Below are 19,896 nucleotides of genomic sequence, written 5' to 3'. Positions count from 1 at the left end.
GTAACTGGATCCTGGACTTCTTAACGGACAGGCCACAGTCTGTCCGGGTCAGTAGCAGAACGTCGAGCACCGTCACACTGAGCACTGGTGCACCTCAGGGCTGTGTGCTCAGTTCGACCCATGACTGCATCACCAGATCCACCTCCAACAGTGTCATCAAGTTTGCAGATGGCACAACAGTAGTTGACCTCATCAGCAACAACAATGAATAGCTCTACAGAGAAGAGGTGGAAACTCTGGTGAAATTTATACAGTTAAAGACCATTTTGGCCCACGAGTCCGTGCCTTTCCACCCCCCTCCACCCCCCCCCCCACCCCATTAACCTTCATCCTTGGGTACATTTTGAATGCTGGGAGGAACCTGGTGCCCTCCAGAAAAACCCTTGCAGACAATGGGAAGAACATACAGACTCCTTACAGTGTGGGATTCGAACCCCATTTCAGTCTCAATCGCTGGTGTTGTAAAGGCATTGCGCTAACCGCTATGCCAACTGTGTCCCTCATGGTGTGAGAGTAACATCCTGAGTTCCAACGTGGACCAGATGAAGGAGGTGATCGTGGATCTCAGGAGGACCAGGGATGACCACCCTCCACTACACATCAATAACTCTGTAATGGAGAGAGTGGGGAGCACCAGACTCCTTGGAGTTCACTTAACGTGACCTATCGTGGACGCACAACATCCCCTCACTTGTCAGGAAGGTGCAATTTCCTGAGACATATGAAGTGGGCAAGGCTACTGGCCACCATTATGTCAACCTTTTATAGGAGCCCTAACCAGAGCGTCCTGGCTGGCTGCATCACAGTGCGGTACGGTTGCTGCAGAGAAATGGATCAGGGGTCAATCCACAGGACCATAAGGGTGGCAGAGAGGATGACTGGAATCTCCCATCGACGTGATCTACTGGGATTGTCATCTGAAGAGGACATGCAACATCATTGAGGACCCTTCCACCCTGCATACAGTGGCTCCCATCGGGGAAGAGATCCAGGAGTATCAGAGCCAGCACCGCCAAGCTGAGAAACAGCTTCTTCCCACAGGCAGTGAGAATGCTGAATGACCAAAGGAACTGCCCACACTGACCCTCTGAGACTCTCGCATTCACGAAACAATATCTATTTATTTGTATATATATGAATCCTTGTCCTGAATATGTATTTTTTGTCTGTATGTGTGTTATGTCTCATTGTGCACTGAGGATTGGAGTACGCTGTTTCAGCAGGTTGCACTAGTGGAATCAGGTAGCAATAAACTTGACCTGACTTGACTAACTGGGAAAGGTTGAACAGGTTATGACTTTATTCCATGTGGAACGAACTGCCAGCTGATTGGTAATCGCTGGCTTGATTTTGATATTTAAGAAAACTTTGGACAGGTCCGTGGATGGGAGGGGTCATTGGGATGAGGCAGAATAGTAGTTTGGTAGGTTCCCCACTCTCTGCATCTCAGTCTAGAAGATGCTGGAGTCACGGCTGACAGCGGGCTCTGCCCAGCATCCAAATTCCAGACACACACAGCAATATCCCTCTCATGCAGCCCAGACCACAGTGTGAACAGGGCCAAATTAAGGCCAACTGATGCCCTAAGCACAGACCAACAACAATGGTTCTTCCTTGACCCTTCCATTGTCCAACTGTAAGAGCTGAATGTGAATTAATAGATTAAAAATTCAGTTTTCTTCCAGGCCAGACCCCTCAACTGTATTAAATATAACCTCTGTGTGTTTGTTTTTCATTTATTGTGAGGGGGGGTGGAAGGTGGGGGGCACTTTTTGTGGAGCTCTTGTTCAGCTGCACGGTGGTAAATCATGCATTGGGAAAAAAAACCTTGTGGTGCCCCCTCCCCTGGGTGCCCTAAACATGTATTTATTTTGCTTCATGGTTAATCCTGGCCTGAGTGTGACCCTCCCTCAGTGCTCAACTCACTTGGTGCTGCCCCTCCTACAATTCTGTGCTCCTTCATTATCTCCAGGGGAAGCCACACCCATTTACTAGTTCAAGTCAGCAGCCAAACGAGTTCTGAACCGGATGCACCAGTCTTCCAGTCAGCTTCTGAGCTACCACGACACCTTGGCTACTGCTCCTTCCGCCCCAGCTCTCCAACTGAAATGCACTCTCTTTCTCTCCGGCAATGCAGGCGAGACCGGCGTTGATGGCACCGTCCTCAAGAGGCTGACGGTGAGTCCTCACGGGAAGGGGTGGCTGCGGCAGCTGGGGGACCGCCTGCCATCCTCGTGCCCTCGCTGGGATGGTGTTTATTGTGAGGGTGGGGGGCACTGGTTGCGGTCAGGGGAAGGATGGGGAAAATGAACTGGGGGAGGGGGTGGGGGAAATCAGGTTTGAAAAATACTATTAGCGTGTAAAATAGACCATAGAGCACAGAAACAGGCCCATCAGCCCTTCTAACTTGTGCCGAACTATTATTCTGCTTTATCCCAGTCCACTCCATATCCGTCCCATCCATGTCCTCCAGAGAAAGCAACCTGTTTTTCCATTCCCACCACCCCCCCCATAAAACATCACCGTATATTTCAGTATACGTCCTTAGATTTTCATGGTTTTATCATACATCGGGTATATAAGACGACCCCTTCCCCCCCCCCATAAAAAGCGTGTTGGGCGTGATAGTTGCCACGAGGCCTCCAGCAAAATGACAGATGGATGAAGTGAGTTTTTAACTTCATAGAAGTGGTCTAGAATCTACCAACTTCAGATGTGCTCACCGAGGTCTTTGCCACAGACAATAATAGTGATTTTGAAGGATTTTAAATGTGGTTTCCCGCCCCCACCCCTCCCACAATAATACACCAGTAGCTTGAAAATTTGTTGTAGGTTGAGTTCCCTTTCGGTGTTTCGGGTCATCTTATATGACGAATCTAGTTGAGCAGTTTTTCTTATGAGTTGAATTTTGTATCTGGTGAAAAGGTTCCTCTATTGTCATGTTATACGATTTTTAGAATGTAACATAGAGGAGATTCTTTCACTTTTGTCCACCGGAAGGCAGGCAGAGAGTCGCACACTTTTTCCAGTGCCGCTCACAGAAACCGACATAAGACGACCCCTGGATTTTTGAGGGTCGACTTAAATACTGAAATATACAGTGTCCTCGAAACTAGGCAACGTCATAGAAACCTCTTCTGTACCCCTTTCCACATCCTTCCAGTAAAGACAGGCAGAATGAGAACTGCACTCACTTCTCTGCATCACGCCCACAGCTTTATTTCACAGTAAACCAACTTCCTTATTCTTATTCTCAAACCCTCCTCCCTGTAATGAAGCCAAGAACACCACAGGCCTTCTCTACTATCCTGTCTATCTGCTTGGCCACCTTCAATGAGCTATGGACCCCCATCAAGCCTGACGATTAACCGTACAAATTCCACTCACACCCGACCTCCCAAAGTGCGACATCTCCCACTTGTCTGTGGACTCGTGCACTCTCTGACTGAGGCCACCTGCAAACTGGAGGAGCAACACCTCATCTTCCGTCAACCTGATGGCATTAACCTCGATTTTGGTTTTCCCTCCCATCCCTCTCTTTTCCCCAATCTCCTTTCCTCCAGCTCTCTATTTACAGTGTGTTATAGTACAGATTCTATCAACAGTGTGTCTAGGTACAGATTGTAGTGTAGGATGACTGTGATTGGCTGAGAGCATAGCCACACCTACTGGCAGGTCTTAAAGGGTTGCTCCTAGCCAGACCAGGTCATTCTGGACTGGTCGACCTTCATGTGATATGCTCGTCTTTTAATTAATAAAAGCCTTGGTTTGGATCAACAAGTCTTTAGTTCTTTTGACATGCCCTACACAGTGCCACTCCCCCCCCTCACCCCCCCATCCCTCAATCCATTCTCACCTTTCCTCTCCTGTCCATCCATATCCTCTTGCCTGTTGGCAAGTGCTCCTCCCCCTGCCCCGTCTTCCCTCCCCCCACCTTGTTATTCAGGGGCCTGTCTGCTTTTTGCTCATAGCCCGAAATGTCGGTTCTGTATCTTTACTTTTGCTTCATAAAGGACATGTTTCACTTATTGAGCTTCTCCAGAATTTTGTGTTTTACTTCAACCATGGTGTCTGCAGATTTTATAATCATTTACAGCACAGTTTGGCCCTACAAGTCCATGCAAAACATTATCTCCCACCTAGTCCCACTGACCCGCATTTAGCCCATAACCCAACACACCTCTCCCGTCCATATACCAACCTTTCCTTGAATATTAACATCGATCTCGCTTCTACCACCACTGCTAGAAGTCCATTCCATACCCCCACCACCCTCTGCATGAAGAAATCCCCCCCCTCATGTTTCCCCTAAACCTTTCCCCTTTTACTCTCAATCCATGTCCTCTTGTTTAAATCTCTTCCATTCTCAGTGGAAAAAGCCTATCCACATTGACTCTACCCGACCCCCTTATAATTTTGAATACCTCTATCAAATCACCCCTCAACCTTCTACACTCCATAGAATAAAGTCCCAGCCTGCTCAACCTTTACCTGTAACCCAAAACCCCACAACTTTTGCCTTTTGCATAAACTTTAAGGAAGGGCTCAGGCCCAAAACATCGGTAATATATCTTTACTCCTCTGGACACTGCGAGACCTGCCGAGTTCTTCCAGCATCTACTGTATTTTTACTACCATTTGCAGGCTTCCGAGTCTCACCCCATCCACCACTACTCCCAGTTTTCTACAGGTCAGCCAATTTTGTATCCAAACAATGGATCCCATACGTCTGGACCTTCTGATTCAACCTACCATATGGGATCTTGTCAAATGCCCCTCCAAAGTCCATATGGACATCATCCACAGCCCTGCCCTCACTGCCTCAGAAAATCACACTCAAATTGCTACCAGACCTGCTCCTCATATCCATGCTGATTATCCCCAATCTGACCAGAACTGTCTAAATGTGTGGTGCATTAGGGTTAGTGTGGAGTAGAATGAGGTAAAGTGGGGTATGGTGTCAGAGGAGGGTCACTGGGTTAGTGTGTATACATTGTCAGAATGGGGTAGAATGAAGTAAAGTGGGGTACACTCAGAATCCGATAGAATAGGTTACCATAGGGTTCACTGGTGTAAAGTGGGGATCACTGGGGTAGAGTGGAGGTCACTGGGAAAGAATGGGGGCATCACTAGGGGAGAGTGGGGTTCACGGATAGAGGGAGTCACTGGGATGGAGTGTGGTTCACTGGGGCAGAGTGGGATTCACTGAGGAAAGTGGGGTTCATTGGGTTGGTGTTGGGTACATTGAGAAGAGTGGGTTTCCCTGGGGCAGAGTGGGGTTTACTGTGGTTCACTGGGGTTGAGTGGGATTCCCAGGGGTTCACCAGGGTAGAGTGGGGTTTACTGGGTTAGAGTGGGGATCACTGGGTTTGAGGCATTCGCTGGGTAGAGTGGGGGGTCACTGGGGAAGAGAGGGGATCACTGGGTTTGAGAGGCATTCATTGGGGTAGAGTGGGATACACTGGGGTAGAGTGGGGGTCACTGGAGTTGAGTGGGGTTCACTAGGGAGAGTGGTGGTCATTGGGGCAGAGTGGGTGTCACTGGATAGAGTAAGGTTCACTGGCGAGAGTGGAGGGTCACTGCGGTTCACTGGCTGCCGCTCCGACTGAGTCCGGTCCCGGGCTTCGCCGCCTTGTGCATTTCTCTGCCCGGCTCAGCGCTTCCTGTTTCGCGGCCTCTCCGCAGACTCTTTCCTTCCGCGGGACCAGCGCATTGCAGGGGAGCATCACCGGCGCTCGGTGCGGGGACGGTGTGCGCGGAGACCGCTGTGTGACCCCTCTCCGTGAGTTTGTGGCCGAGGCAACGCGCTGTCTGCGCTTCTGACACGGTGCCACCTTACCCCCCGCCCCCCCCCCCCCCCCCCCCCACGGCATGGCGCTGGGCAAGGGTCTGCTGCTCTCCGTCACTGTTTATCCACCCTCCCCTCTCTCTACCTCCGCTCTATCCCTCTCGCCACCCTTTCCTCCATCCCTCTCTCCGTCTGCTGTGCCAGTCTCACTCCACCCCTCTCCCTCTCTCTCAGTCGACGGGTAGCTGCAGAGAGAGAGAGAGAGAGGGGGAAGGGAGAGAAAGAGAGCTGGGGAGATGAGAGAGAGAGAGAGAGAGGGAAGGGAGAGATGAGAGGGGGAGATGGTGAGGGGAAAGGGAGGTAGATGGAGGCGGGAAGGCATTGACAGATTCAGAGAGGAATCTCTCTCGCTCCCTCTCCCCCTCTCTATTTACTCCCCCCTTTCCCCCACTCTCTCCCCTCCCTCCCATCCCTCTCCCCATCTCCCCTCACCATCTCTCTCTCCCTCCCCTACAGTCTCTACTATCCCTCCCTTTCATCTCCATCACAAATCTCTCTCCACTCTCTCTCTCTCCCATCTCCATCCCTTTTCCTCTCCCTCCCTATTTCTCCTCCTCCCTCTCCTCATCCCCATTCTCTTTCCCTCCCCTCCTTCTCTGACCCTCTCTTCCTCTCTCTCCCCTCTCCATCTCTTTTCCCCCTCTTTTCTCCCCTCTCCATCTCTTTTCCCCCTCTTTTCTCCCCTCTCCTCCTCCAACCTCTCCCCTCCCTCCCCTATCTCTCCTCCCTCTCATTCTGTCTCTCTCTCTCATCTGTCCTCTATCTCCCCATCACCCATCCTCTCCCTCTCTCCTTCCCATATCTCCTCTTTCCTCTCTCCTGTCCCCAACTTTCTCTGCCTCCCTGTCCCTTTCTCTCTCCTCTCCCTACCTTCTCTGTTCACTCCCTATCTTCCTCCCCTCTTTCCCTCTCTCTTTCTCCCTCCCTCCACCTGCCTCTCTCCCCTCCTTCCCTTATTTCTCCTCTCTCTCCCTTTCTCTCCTTTCTCTCTCTCCCTCCTTCTCCCCTCTCTCTATCTCTACTCCCTCCCCCATTTCTCTCTCTCTCTCCCTCACTATATCCATCTTTCCCTTATCCCCCTCTCTCTCCCTCCCTTCCCTCCTCTCCCATCCCCTTCCCCTCATTCACTCCCTATTTCCAATCCCCTCTCTCTAACTCTCTCCCCCCTCCCTTCCCCGTTCCTTCTTCCTCTTTTTCTCCCTTGTTCCCTCCCTCCCCATTTTTCTTCCTCCCTCTCTCGCCATCCCCCACTTTCTCTGCTTCCCTGTCTCTTTCTCCCGGTTCCTCCCCTACCCCTCTCCTCTTTCCTCTCTCTCCCTTCCTGTCCCCTTTCCATGCTCTCCCCTCCTTCCCCATCTCTCCCCTCCTTCCTTCCCCTCCCATCCCTCTCCCATTCCATCCCATCTCTCTCCCCCATCCCATCTCTCTCCCCCATCCCATCTCTCTCTCCCCCCATCCCATCTCTCTCTCTCCCCCCTCTCTCTCCCCTTCACGTTCTCCAATGATTCCCCCTCTCCATCACTCTCTTCCCCTCTTTCTCCCCATCTTGTGATGGTACGAAGTATTATACCACTGTAATAACTGTATGTTCTGGCCTGGACCACTCCCTCCTTCCCTCTGACCCCTCCCAGGAGATTCCCTAATAAAGGTCCTGACACTAGACCTCTGAGCTAATAAAAGCCTTTTGTCTCCGATCTATGTCTCGTGGAGTAACTTGATTGCCCAACACATCTCTCTCTCCTCCTCCCTCCCATCTCTGTCTCTCTCTCTCCCTCCCTCCTTTATATATCCCTTCCCCATCTCCCCTTCCCATCTCTCCCCCTCTTTCCCTCCCCTCCATTTCTGTCTTTCTCCCTCCCACCTCTCTGCTCCCTCCCTCATGTTATCTCTCCCACTCCCTCCCTCACTATAATCCGTCTCTCCCTCCCCTGTCTCTCCCCTCCCCCTGCCCTGTCTCTCTTCTTCCTCCCCTTCCCCCATGTCCCCCTCTTTCTCTCTCTCTCCTTCCCCTATCTCCCCTATCCCTCTCCACATCTCCCCTCCTCCTCTCCCTCCCCTTCCCCCATGTCCCCTTCTCTCTCCTGCCTTCCCGTCTCCACATCTCCCCTCCTCCTCTCCCTCCCCTTCCCCATATCCCCTCTTTCTCTCTTCCTCCTTCCCCTATCTCTCCTACCCCTCTCTACATCTCCCCTCCTCCTCTCCCTCCCCTTCCCCCATGTCCCCCTCTCTCTCCTGCTTTCCTCTGTCTCTCTCTCTCTCTCTCTTTCCCCCTCTCTCCTTTCCCTCTCCCCCACCCCGCCCCCTCTCTCGGATTCACATGCCTGTTCAATCATGTTCCCTCTCCCCGTTCCTCATTTCTCCCTCCGTATGTGCTGACCTTGTGTAAAAAAAAACCTGGCAGATGCCTGTCCTGAGACTGCGCACACGGCAACTGGCTGTGATCCCGAGGGATCAGCAGCGTTAGTGCAGCAGTGACCTTGATCTCAGTCAGGCCCGGGTTTGCAGCAGTGATGCTCTGCGCCCCTCGCTATGGGGATGCGCTGCAATGCGACGGGAGCGACAAGTGGCCCCAGGAGCAGGGCAGTGGGAAGGAGGATGCAGGGTTCCGAGCCCAGGTAGGAAGCCGACGGGATAGGGAGGTGGGGAGCTGAGAGGGTGGGAACTCCCCATGGTCGTGTCGGGTGCAGCGGAGGTGGTCGGGGTGGGGGGGGGGGGGTGAGAACATCGGCCACGGTTTCATCCCCTGCCCTCACCAAAAAGGAAGAGCTCCAAAACTTTCCTTTTCATTTCCCGGACAAAAGGCTGCGGGGACAGAGTGGGGCAATGGGATCAGAGTGTGACTGACACGGGGCTGTGGGGAGAGAGTGGGGCAGTGGGATCAGTGTGGGGACTGATACAGGGCTGTGGGGAGAGAGTGGGGCGTGGGATCAGTTTGGGGACTGATACAGAGCTGTGGGAAGAGAGCAGGGCAGTGGGATCAGTGTGGAGACTGATACAGGGGTGTGGGGAGAGAGTGGGATCAGGGTGGGGACTGATACAGGGCTGTGGGGAGAGAGCGGGGCAGTTGGATCAGTGTGGGGACTGATACAGGGCTGTGGAGAGAGAGTTGGGCAGTGGGATCAGAGTGGGGACTGATACAAGGCTGTGGGGAGAGAGCGGGGCAGTGGGATCAGTGTGGGGTCTGATACAGGGCTGTAGGGAGAGAATGGGGCAGTGGGATCAGTTTGGGGACTGATACAGGGCTGTGGGGAGAGAGCGGGGCAGTGGGATCAGTGTGGGGACTGATACAGGGCTATGGGGAGAGAGTGGGCAGTGGGATTAATTAATTGGTAAATCTCTTGTATTCTTTGTGCAGATTGTGAGTGGTAACGTAATGATTTAGATGATCTGATGGGAGCGCAATGATCCACTGCCATTATTCAGTGGAACTGCATGATCCAGTGGACAGAAAGACATCATCCAGTGAGACTGCAGTGATCCACAAGATAGGGGAGCAGTGCTCCGGTTTTTGGGCCTGCAGTGCTCCAGTGAACCTATGTGATCCAGAGAAGGACTTCATGATCCAACAGAAGGACTCCATTATCCAGTGATGGGACCACGGTGATCCAGTGGGGGGACAGCAGTGACCCTGTAGGATAGGACAATCCGGTGGATGAGAGGCAGTGATCCAGTGATGGCATGGCTGTTTTGATCCAGTGGCAGGACGATCATGATCCAGCCGCAGGACTGCAGCGATCAAGTGAAGTGACATCGTGATCCAGCAGTGGCAACGTGACAATCCAGTGGCAGGTCATCCGGTGGGTCTGCAGTGAATTAGTGGCGTGACTGCGACGGCCCAGTGGTGGGACGGCACTGATCCAGTGGCAGGACTGTGACAATCCAGCAGGTCTTCAATGATCCAGTGGTGGGGCTGAGGCAATCCAGTGGCAGGCCTGTGGTGACACAGTAGACAGACTGTGGAAATCCAGTGGATGGGCTGTGGTGATCCAGTGGCAGGACTGCAGCGATTCAGCAGGATCGAGGTGATCTAGTGGTCGGCCTGCAGTGATCCAGTGGAGGGCCCCGCGCTGACTCAGTGGGACCTTGACTCCAGCGGCCCCTTCTCGGCCACTTGCCATGAGGTGCCTGATGGTGAAGCGGTGCGTTCCCTGGGCCTTGCGTAGACTCCTGCTCCCGGCCACCCTGTTCCTGCTGCTGCTGCTGCTGCTGGCGGTGATGTCAGCAGGCAGGATCGAGGAGTGGGCACTCAGCCCCTCTGGCCGAGTCGCCCTCAGGGTGACCCGTCCCGCCTCCATCCACGCTGCGTCGCTGAAGGCTCGGGCCCCCAGCTTGTACCGCGTGGTCAATCCCACTGCCTGCGCTGGTCACCCCGTCTTCCTGCTGGTCTGGGTGGTGAGCAAGCCGGCGCACCAGGAGCAGCGCCAGGCCATCCGTGCCACCTGGGGCTTGGCCGGCCAGGTGCGCGGCCGCAGGGTCCGCACCCTCTTTGCCCTGGGCCTTCCCGCCACGCCGCAGGAGAGCCAGCTCATCGATCAGGAGGCCCAGAGGTATGGAGACGTGGTGCAGGGCCGATTTGCTGACACCTACCTCAACCTGACCTTGAAGACCCTGATGGTGCTGCGCTGGGCAACCACCTACTGCCCCACTGCCCGCTTCCTCCTCAAGTCCGACGATGATGTCTTCATCAACCTGCCGGCCCTGGTGGAACACCTGAGCCACCGGGATGCCGCCTTCCAGGACTTGTACCTGGGCCGAGTGCACTCCAACGTACCCGTGGACCGTGACCCCTCCAGCCTCTCCTATGTCTCAGAGTCGGCATACCCAGGGCGAACCTTTCCCCCTTACTGCAGCGGCACAGCCTATGTGCTGTCTGCTGATGTGGCCCACAAGGTATACGTGGCTGCACGCTCCATGCCCCTGCTTAACATCGAGGACGTCTTTGTGGGCATCTGCGCCGCCAAGGTGGGCGTCTTCCCCACCCCGACCTGCAGGATGTCAGGATCACACCGGATTTACCTGCACTACTGCTGCTACAAGCACATCTTCTCCTCTCACCACATGGCGCCAGCTGAGCTGCGGGTGCTCTGGGCACTGGTGAACAACCAGGCTGACTGCTGGCTGCTGCAGAAGTACGCAGCTCTCCTCCTGTGTAACTCCCTCCAGCTCCTGGACCAGGCCCGCTACCTGTGGCAGCACTTCACCTAGGGATCGCTGGGCAGGTCAGCTATCCATCTCTGGATGCATCCCACCTGGGGAGCCTGGGGCAAGTCTCCTACCTGTGGTTACATCTCACCTGGGGCAGGTCTGTTACCTGTGGTTACATCTCACCCGGGACAAGTACGCTACCTGAGGTTGCACCTCACCAGAGGAACCTTGGGCAGATCTCCTACCTGGGGCTACACCTGTCTTGGGGCAGGTCTCCTTCGTGTGGTTACATCTCACCTGGGGCAGGTCTGCTACCTGCGGTTGCACCTCACCTGAGGAACAAAGACCCTGTTTCCACAAGTATCTATACCCAGGGCCGTTGCTCCCCCCCACCGATCTGTTTTGCTTTCGAACAAACCCCGACATAATCCCTGATATGATTTCGGTGGGGATAGGTGTGTGGGGAGGCACTAGACAGGGAATGGATTTTAAAAGACCAGGGACAAGGGACTCTGCAACCCATCTCGAGGCTATGTGGGTGCAGAGTGGGGTGATCCTGCAGGGTGCCTGACGAAACTCCTGGATCCAGGGCCGAGAGTGCTGAGGTGGTGGGAGGGGGGTGCATGAACCAGTACAAAGCCCTGGTTCGGCCAATCCCTGACCCCACATGTTCGGGAGGAGGGGATGGTCCAGGAGAGGGTGCAGGGGAGATTTTCCGGAACAGTTCCAGAGAGGAAGGTATTCAATCCTGGGGGAGACTGGGAAATGAGGGACCAACCCCATTGCTGAGGGAAGGCTGGGGTGGGGGGTGGGGAAGATGGGACAGGGATCATGAAGGGCATGGATGAGGTGAACAGAGGGAAGGTGGATGGTTCACGGAACCAGGCAGCAAATCGTTAATGTGAAGGGTGAAGGATACAGGGGACGTGAGGAGAGATTGTAAAAACATAACAGTGGAGAAACTCATCAGGTCAAAAAATGTCCGTTTTTTTTAAGCAAAGATAAAAAATACATAACCAATGTTTCAGGCTTGAGCCCTTCATCAAGGTGTGGACAAAATGTCGGCAGGCTTTGCTACATAAACAACATTATTGACCTACTAAGTTTCTCCAGCATTTTGCATTTTTACTTCAACCATGGTGTCTGCAGACTTTCGTGTTTTATTTCCAACGAAACAGCATTCTCTGGTCTCAGTGCAAAATAAGCAGAAACACAACCAGATATAACACGGACATAGACACACAATACACATGCAGGACCAGTGTTCATACATACAAATAAATACTGTTTCATGGATCTCGGAGGGTTAGTGTGAACAGTTCCTTTGGTCATTAAGCATTCTCCCTGCCCGTGGAAAGAAGCTGTTCCTCAGCCTGGTGGTGCTGGCCCTGATACTCCTAGATCACTTCCCCGATGGGAGCAGCTGAAAGATGCTGTGTGCGGGATGGAAGGGGTCCTCGATGATTTTGCACGCCCTCTTTAGACAACGATCCTGGTAGATCACGTCAATGGCTAGGGGGAGGAGGGGTTGAGACACTCCAGTGATCCATCTCCACCACTCTTATGGCCTTGTGGATTGACTTCTGATCCATGTCCTTCCTGCAACGGGGTGACTAGAATGGGGAACCTCTTCACCCAGAGTGTGGTGTAACAAGCTGCCAGTGGAGGTGGAAAAAGATTCAGACCGTTCACCCTATCAGTGCCTCCCATGAATTTATAAATTTTTATCAGATCTACCCTCAGCCTTGAAGCTCCAGAGAAAACAACATAATTTAGACATACAGCACAGTAACAGGCCCTTCCAGCCCATGAGCCCGTGCCATCCAAATACCCCAATAAATGGTGGTAGGAAACTGGAATGCCCGGGGTAAAACCACACAGACATGAGGAGAACGTGCAAGCTCCTTACAGACAACGCCGGATTTGAACGCTGTTCGCTGGCGCTGTAACTGTGTCGCCCAATCTCTCCCCGTAGTGCGTACTCAAAATCCAAGCAACATTATAAAATTGTAGTTAAAATTATGGCAAATGGAATAAATGAATATTGACCTAAATTGGTTAATTCTGATCAATCTGGATTTATTAAGAATAGATATTTTGCTGATAATATAGCAAAATTGATTAGTTTATTGCATAGGGCTCGAAAACAATCAGAATCGGCCTCAGATTGTCATTAGATGCAGAAAAGGCTTTTGAAAGATTGGAATGGAATTATTTGTTTAAAGCTTTACCAAACTTTCAATTTGGGGGTAAATTTATTAATTGGATTAAGACTTTCTATAGAAGCCCTATGGCTAAAGTGATTACTAATGGACAACTTTCTTCACCTTTCCAATTAACAAGGTCAGCAAGGCAGGACTGCCCCTCATCCTCCTGCGTTGCTCGTTTTAACAATTGAACCATTGGCGCAATTGATAAGACAAGAAGCTGAAATGAAGGGGATTATAGTAAATAAAGAAGAATATAAAATTAAGCCGCTTTCAGGTGGCCAGAATATCCGACTGTAAAGCCGACTATTCTACCCCAATGCGGCTGTCGGGTGGCCACCTGAAAGTGGAGCACCCAGCCCCGTGGATCAATTACCTAACCTTCCTCGGGTAGGTGTATTCTCCGGCTTGGAGCATCCCCCGTTGCACCTGAACGCGAACGGGCAGCAGTGACTACAGAAACCTGGGGTCTACGAATGGTGCAAGTACGTACAAGACATTTCAATGCATTAGGAAAACAGTCAAGAAATTATTCACTCTCTGCAATGGTTTACTTACGTTAGTGATGGTCATCCATTCATTACCAGACTAACAGAAGTGCTCTGATATACACAATACAGAGGCTTGCAGTTCATTAGCAACTGTCACCATTTTCCCAGCCGCGGCACCAGCCAGCACTTCAAACAAAGTTTGTATTTTCTTTTTTTTTAAAGTCTCTTTTGCCACTCTTTGCTTTCTGCAAATGCATCTGTGTGCGCTTTCTTAAAGCGGTCTCCCTGTTGGGTGTGTGTCAACGGTTGAGATCAGTGAAGTGTTTCTCTCAAGGTACAGAAGCGAATTTCCTAAATATGCTGACAGGACACAAACAGTCTACAGGAGCCGGCGTTCGCTCAGACACGGCTCTCCTTCAACCGGCACGTTCAGGTGTCTTCTCCGCGGCCACCTGAACGTCCCAGCTGCACACCCCCAGCCCCGTCTGCCAGTGCATTATCTGTGTCCGAGCACCTGAGAGCGGCTATAGTCTTTTTGCAGATGATGTCTTTATATAACAGACCCACAAAATCCTTTGGCTTTGTTGTATTAAAAAAAATGCAAGATTATGGCACAATATTGGGTTATAAAATTAATTGGGATAAAAGCTGTTGGTAGAAGGGAATTATGAACGATGTAAAAAAGTTGCTCAATTTAGATGGACAAACAATCCGATTAAGTATTTGGGCATTAGAATTGATTTTAAAAAATTATATAAGCTAAATTATATTTCATTGTTTGAAAAAAAATTAAAGAAGATCTAAATAGATGGAAAGATACCTATTACTTTAATGGAGAGAGTAAACTGTGTTAAAATGAATATTTTTCCAAGGGTACAGTATCTTTTTCAATCTATCCCATGTTTTCTACCACAACATTTTTTTAAGGATCTTAATTTAGTTTATACGAAAATTTTTATGGAAAGGAAAAATGAATAGGGTATCTTTGGAAATTTGAAATGGGAAACATCCTTGACACATCTACTCTGTCCAAGCATTTCAACATTCAAAATGCTTCAATGAGATTCCCCCCCTCCTCATTCTTCTCAGTCCAAGAGCCGTCAAACATTCATCATATGCTGAGCTCTTCGTTCCAGGAATCATTCTTTTGAATCTTTTCTGAACCCTTTCCAATGCCAGGACATCCTTTCTTAAACGAGGAGCCAAAATTCATAGGTGCCTCATAAATTCTCAAAATCACATCCCTGCTCTGATACTGGGATCAGTCATGACCAGGGGTGTATCTACGGTATAGCAGATAGAGCAGATGCCACTGAGCAGTTTCTGCCCCCGGTGGTCTCCACTGATTACTAGGTGACGTGTAGATGGAGGTCCAATTTATCTAGTAGAGTGAGTCAGATTCCACCCACCTGGCCAGTGCCACCTCCTCAACCAGTACCAACCCCCCCGGCATACAAATAACACACAGCTCTTTCTTCTCTGCTTCAACCCCCCCCCCCCCCCCCCACCATCCAGTTCGCTTTCAACTTATTAAAAGGTCGAAGCCAACTACAACATGGTGGCCACCAAGGTGAGAACACCTTGTTGCCATTTATTTTGACATGTGGAATGTAAAAGCCATAGGCGCTATTTTCCGTAGCTACACCCCTGGCCCTGACATTGGCTGCTGTATGGCAACGCTGCCAGAGCGGCTGTAACAGGAGCGCTGCCGCTGGTGCAGGTCTAGGGAGAGCAGGGATCGGAGACACAGCACCCACCCCCCCACTCCCGGTGTCCAATCACCCAGTCCAACTACCAGCGGGGCTCCAAACAGCCTTTAAATGGCCCATTAAAAGAGCTAACAGTGGTTATTTAAAAATCTTGTGACCGTGGGGTCTGGGCCCAACATGCTGGCATCTGAGCTCAGCAGTGGTCTTGAGGCATTACAGACTGTGGGGAAGCAGAGGGCTGGCGGGGAGACCACCCCCTCCTATCCGTTTGAGAAGGAGAAGCAGAGGAGGTGACTCACAGAACGCCGACCATGGCGGTGGACCAGTGAGGGGGCTCTGCAGCTGAAGAGCACACAGGAGGTGGGCCGTGGGTGACTCGAGATGAGGAACCCACACAGACTGCGGGTTGCTGGCGAATTGCAGTCAAAGGACTTATAACAGGCTCGAGACTGGGTACCGGGCAATCGGGACTGGGATGTGAGAGGGTCCCGAAGGTGGGGTAGGTGACCCGAAGGACCTTGGGAGCTGAAGGCTTCCTGATCATATTGGAGGTTCGGATCTGGAGCTTGGGCTGATCAATCGAACAGGAATGTATGTGGATGTGGGAGGGGAATCCACAGACACTCAGCGTCTCTGAAGGGACTCTCTTTGGCTTCTCTTTCTCTGGCTATAAGGGGCCCTGGGGATGACTTTCAGGTGGCCAGAATACCCCAACGTAAAGCCAGCTAAAAATACCTGAATGTGGCTGTCGGGTATTTTAACCTGAAAGCAGAGAACCCTGACCAGAGGAGTACTTACCCAACCCTCCTCAGGTAGGTGTATTCTCCGCTTTCTCTAGGCACCTGAAAGTGGGCGGGACTACGGCCACAGTTGACAGGAGCGCTGCCATTTGAATGCTGCTTCGTGCAAACGCCCGCAGCTGGCTCCGGAGCCGCATTCTCCTGGCTATTCCACCTGAAAGCGGCTTTTGTCTTTTGAATGAAATCCTTTAACTTTGTCCACCATAAGGAAGACAGAGGGTCATCACTTTGTCCAGTGCCCCTCACAGTAATGAGGCCCCCAGCAAGGGATGAACTCACGACCCCTGGTTTACAAGAGGAGTGCTCTAACCTCTGAGCTATCAGCGCCTAGGCAGAGTAAAGGCAATTTTGTGTAAAGTCACACCTATTTTATCACACGACAATAAAAGAATATCCTATTCCTCCAGATATGAATGGCAACATGGCATTTGCCTTCTTCATCACCAACTTGACCTGGAGGTCGACCTTCAGGGTATCCTGCACCAGGACTCCCAAGTCCCCTTTGCACCTCCGAATTTTGAATTTTCTCCCCAGCCAAGTAACAGTGGTTCTCAACCCTTGACTTTCCACTCAAATCCCACTTTAAGTAATCCCTCTGCCATCGGGGGCTCTGTGATTTGTAAGGGATGGCTTCAGGTGGGATATGGGTGGGAAGGGAAGGTTGAGAATCATTGCTCTAGTCCCGATTGTTCCTGAAGTATTTTGCTGGAGAAAAATATTAATTTCCTTTGGAGTTCTGAAACCGTGCACATAACGAGTCAATTAAGGGCGATTAAAACAGTGGTTTTAGAACTTGTTCTTCCCACTCACAGACCACTGTGACAGTATATAGATAGTTTTTGGGAGATAAATTGGGAAAGGTTTGTTAGAGAAGATGACATACAAACACTTTAAAACAGATCTTATTTAAAATACTGGAGCCCTGCCCCATGCTAGACATATCAGCTCCACAGCTTTTGCAAGAGCTTTGGAGAGTGCCCAAGAGACTTCACTAATGGATTGTTGTTTACAAAAGGCAAGAGATGAAAGATCTTGTTGGAGCCGCAGATTGTCTGGAAGAGAACTTGTTGTTCTAGGAGGGTCATGTGGTTTTGCAAGCATTGAGAGAAAAACAGGCTTTGTGTGTGTGTGTGTGTGAGAGAGAAAGATCACTTCTACTGTGTTACAGCCAGGAATAGCAGCTGGGACTGGAACAGGACAGGCTAGCAAGCTTGTGGAATGCTCCATTTGGAAGATGGTCTGGTCAAAGCCCTTGTGGTTCATGCAAGAGGAGAAGAGTGGCCATCTAATGTTTCACTTGGAATAAGAGAAACAAGAAGGAACCCTGTGGTGACTTGAAAGAAAGAGGTTATCATCTGGAGAACCCTGAAGGAGCAAGTTTCGTCAGCAAGACACTGGAGAAGCTGGTGGAAGTAAATCATTTGTGGATGTCCTGGAACAACAAATCTCTCTCTAAACCAACAAGGACCATTTATCTTTCAAGGACCAAAGCCTGGTGAACTTTAAAAAATGTTAAATTCTGAGCATAGTATAAGAATTGCCTGCAACCAGTGAACTTGGAGGAATGAGAAGTGAGATTGGACTGTGAACCAAAGAACTTTTCTGAACTTACACATTACAAATACGTGCGCTTAGAATTAGAAGGGGGTTAAGTTAGGTTAGTTAAGTTAAAGTGTGATTCTGTTTTCATGTTTAAAGATAATTAAAAGCAACTTTTGTTTTTTGTCTTGGTGAATATCTATTGCTACTGGGTTTGTAACACCACCTTAAGCAATCACAGAGCACTGATGGCATAGGGATTACTTACAGTGCGATGTAAGTGGGAAAAAAAAAATTTTAGTCCAAAGTGCTTGACCGCTCACTTTTCAACATTGGATTTAATTTCCCACTCCTTTACCCATTCTTTCTCATCTGCCTAAGTCTCTCTGTGGCCTCATCAATTCCTGCCCCTCCACCTATTTTTGTATCATGTGCAAATTTAGCCACCGAGCCATTTATACAGCAATCCTGGTCAAACACTTCTCTATCATAGACCCAGAGATCCATAGAACACTACCGCCCCAGAAAGCGGGTCCTTCCAGTCTGTGCTGAACAGTGACTCTGCCAAGTCCCGCTGAACTGCACCTAGTCTGTGTCCCTCCTCTCCAAAGCTTTCTTAAATATTAAAATTGAGCCCGCATTCCCCACTTCAGCTGGCAGCTCATTCCACACTCCCCCACCACCCTCCGTGTGAAGGTTCCCTCTAATGTTCCTCTGAAACTGTTCCCCTTTCACCCTTAACCCATGTCTTCTGGCTTGTACCTCAACTAACTTCAGTGGAAAAAGGCGACCTACATTTACTCTGTCTATAGCCCTCTTAACTTTAAACACCTCCTTCAAATCTCCCCTCATTCTTTTATAACCCAGGAAATAAAGTCATAACCTGTCTAACCTTTTCCTGTAGCTCAATTCCTGGAGTCTGGGCAACATCCTAATAAATCTCCTCTGCCCTCTTTCAGTCTTATTGAAAACTGCACACAATTCTCTAAATTTGGCCTTACCAATGTCTTATACAACTTTACCATAACATCCCAAATCATGTACTCAATACTTTGATTTATGAAGGCCAATATGCCAAAAGCTCTCTTTACAACTCTGTCCACCTGTGACATCACTTTCAGGGAATGATGTATCTGTATTCCCAGATCCCTCTGTTCTCTGTGCCCGACCATTCACCGTCTACATCCTTTCTTGGTTTGTCCTTCCAAAATGCAACACCTCACACTTGTCTGCATTAAATTCCATTTGCCATTTTTCAGCTGGTCCAGATCCCTCTGCAAGCTTTGAAAGCCGACTTCCACAACGCCTTTAATCTTGGTGTCACCTGTAAGCTTGCTGATCCAATTTACCACATTATCATTGATGATACACAGCCATAGTCCCAGCACCGATCCCTGAGGCCCACCACCTGTCACAGGCCTCCAGTCTGAGAAGCCGTCATCCACCACCACGCTCTGGCTTCTCCCATTTAGCCAATGTCAAGTCCAGTGGACTTCCTCCCCATGACTGAACCTTCCTGACTGACCTCCCACATGGAACCTTGTCAAAGGCCTCACTGAAGTCCATGGGGCAATCTGAATTGCAAGCAGTATTCTAAATGTGGCCTAACCAAAGTTTTATATAACTGTAACATGACCTCCCAACTTCAATGGTCAGTGGTTATTGAAGCAAGCCTACCTTACACCGACTTTACCATGCTAGCTACTTGCTCAAGTTCAAGTTTTTTTCATCTGACTGTACATGCACGACCTGACAAAACGGCATCTCTCGAGGCCACGGTGTACGCTGGCATGACTACTAAGGGGGAGCAGGGGGTGTGGACCGCACCGGGTGACTCAGTCAGAGGGGGTGACGCCAAAATGACTGTCGGAGCCCCGCAGATCCAAGCGCACACAGAGTCTCACAGATCCACGGATACGCAGCCCCCCCCACCCCCCACATGTGCAAAGCTCTGAAGACCCACGCATGCGCAGAGCCTTGCAAGCTTATGCATGCACAGACCCCCACGTGCCGGGTCCTGCAGGCCCATGCATCTGTAGAGCCTTGCAAACCTATGCATGCATAGACCCCCACAAGTGCCTGGTCCCACAGACCCATGCATGCACTGAGTCCCTTAGATCCATACATAGTGGGTGGGGGTGGGGGGGTGGCACCATG

At 50.7% G+C, this 19,896-nt stretch overlaps 1 protein-coding gene across 2 annotated transcripts; it reads left to right on the top strand.

Moving 5' to 3' along the window:
* The first annotated feature begins 2,013 nt into the window (after positions 1-2,013).
* On the top strand, positions 2,014-17,923 carry b3galt4 (UDP-Gal:betaGlcNAc beta 1,3-galactosyltransferase, polypeptide 4). 2 transcript variants are annotated; one of them, XM_069919621.1, is made up of 2 exons: positions 2,014-2,178; positions 9,204-17,923. In XM_069919621.1, exon 2 carries the CDS (start codon positions 9,965-9,967, stop codon positions 11,051-11,053), a length of 1,089 nt encoding a protein of 362 aa, XP_069775722.1. In that variant the 5' UTR covers positions 2,014-2,178; positions 9,204-9,964; the 3' UTR covers positions 11,054-17,923. The 2 variants fall into 2 exon arrangements, with proteins under 2 accessions (XP_069775722.1, XP_069775723.1); XM_069919622.1 differs by lacking the exon at positions 2,014-2,178 and adding an exon at positions 8,116-8,463.
* The last annotated feature ends 1,973 nt before the right edge of the window (positions 17,924-19,896 follow it).

This window comes from Narcine bancroftii, chromosome 2, assembly GCF_036971445.1.
Source record: "Narcine bancroftii isolate sNarBan1 chromosome 2, sNarBan1.hap1, whole genome shotgun sequence".
NCBI lineage: Eukaryota > Metazoa > Chordata > Chondrichthyes > Torpediniformes > Narcinidae > Narcine > Narcine bancroftii.
The sequence above is the reverse complement of the archived record's forward strand: the minus strand, read 5'-3'. Positions and strand labels throughout refer to the sequence as shown.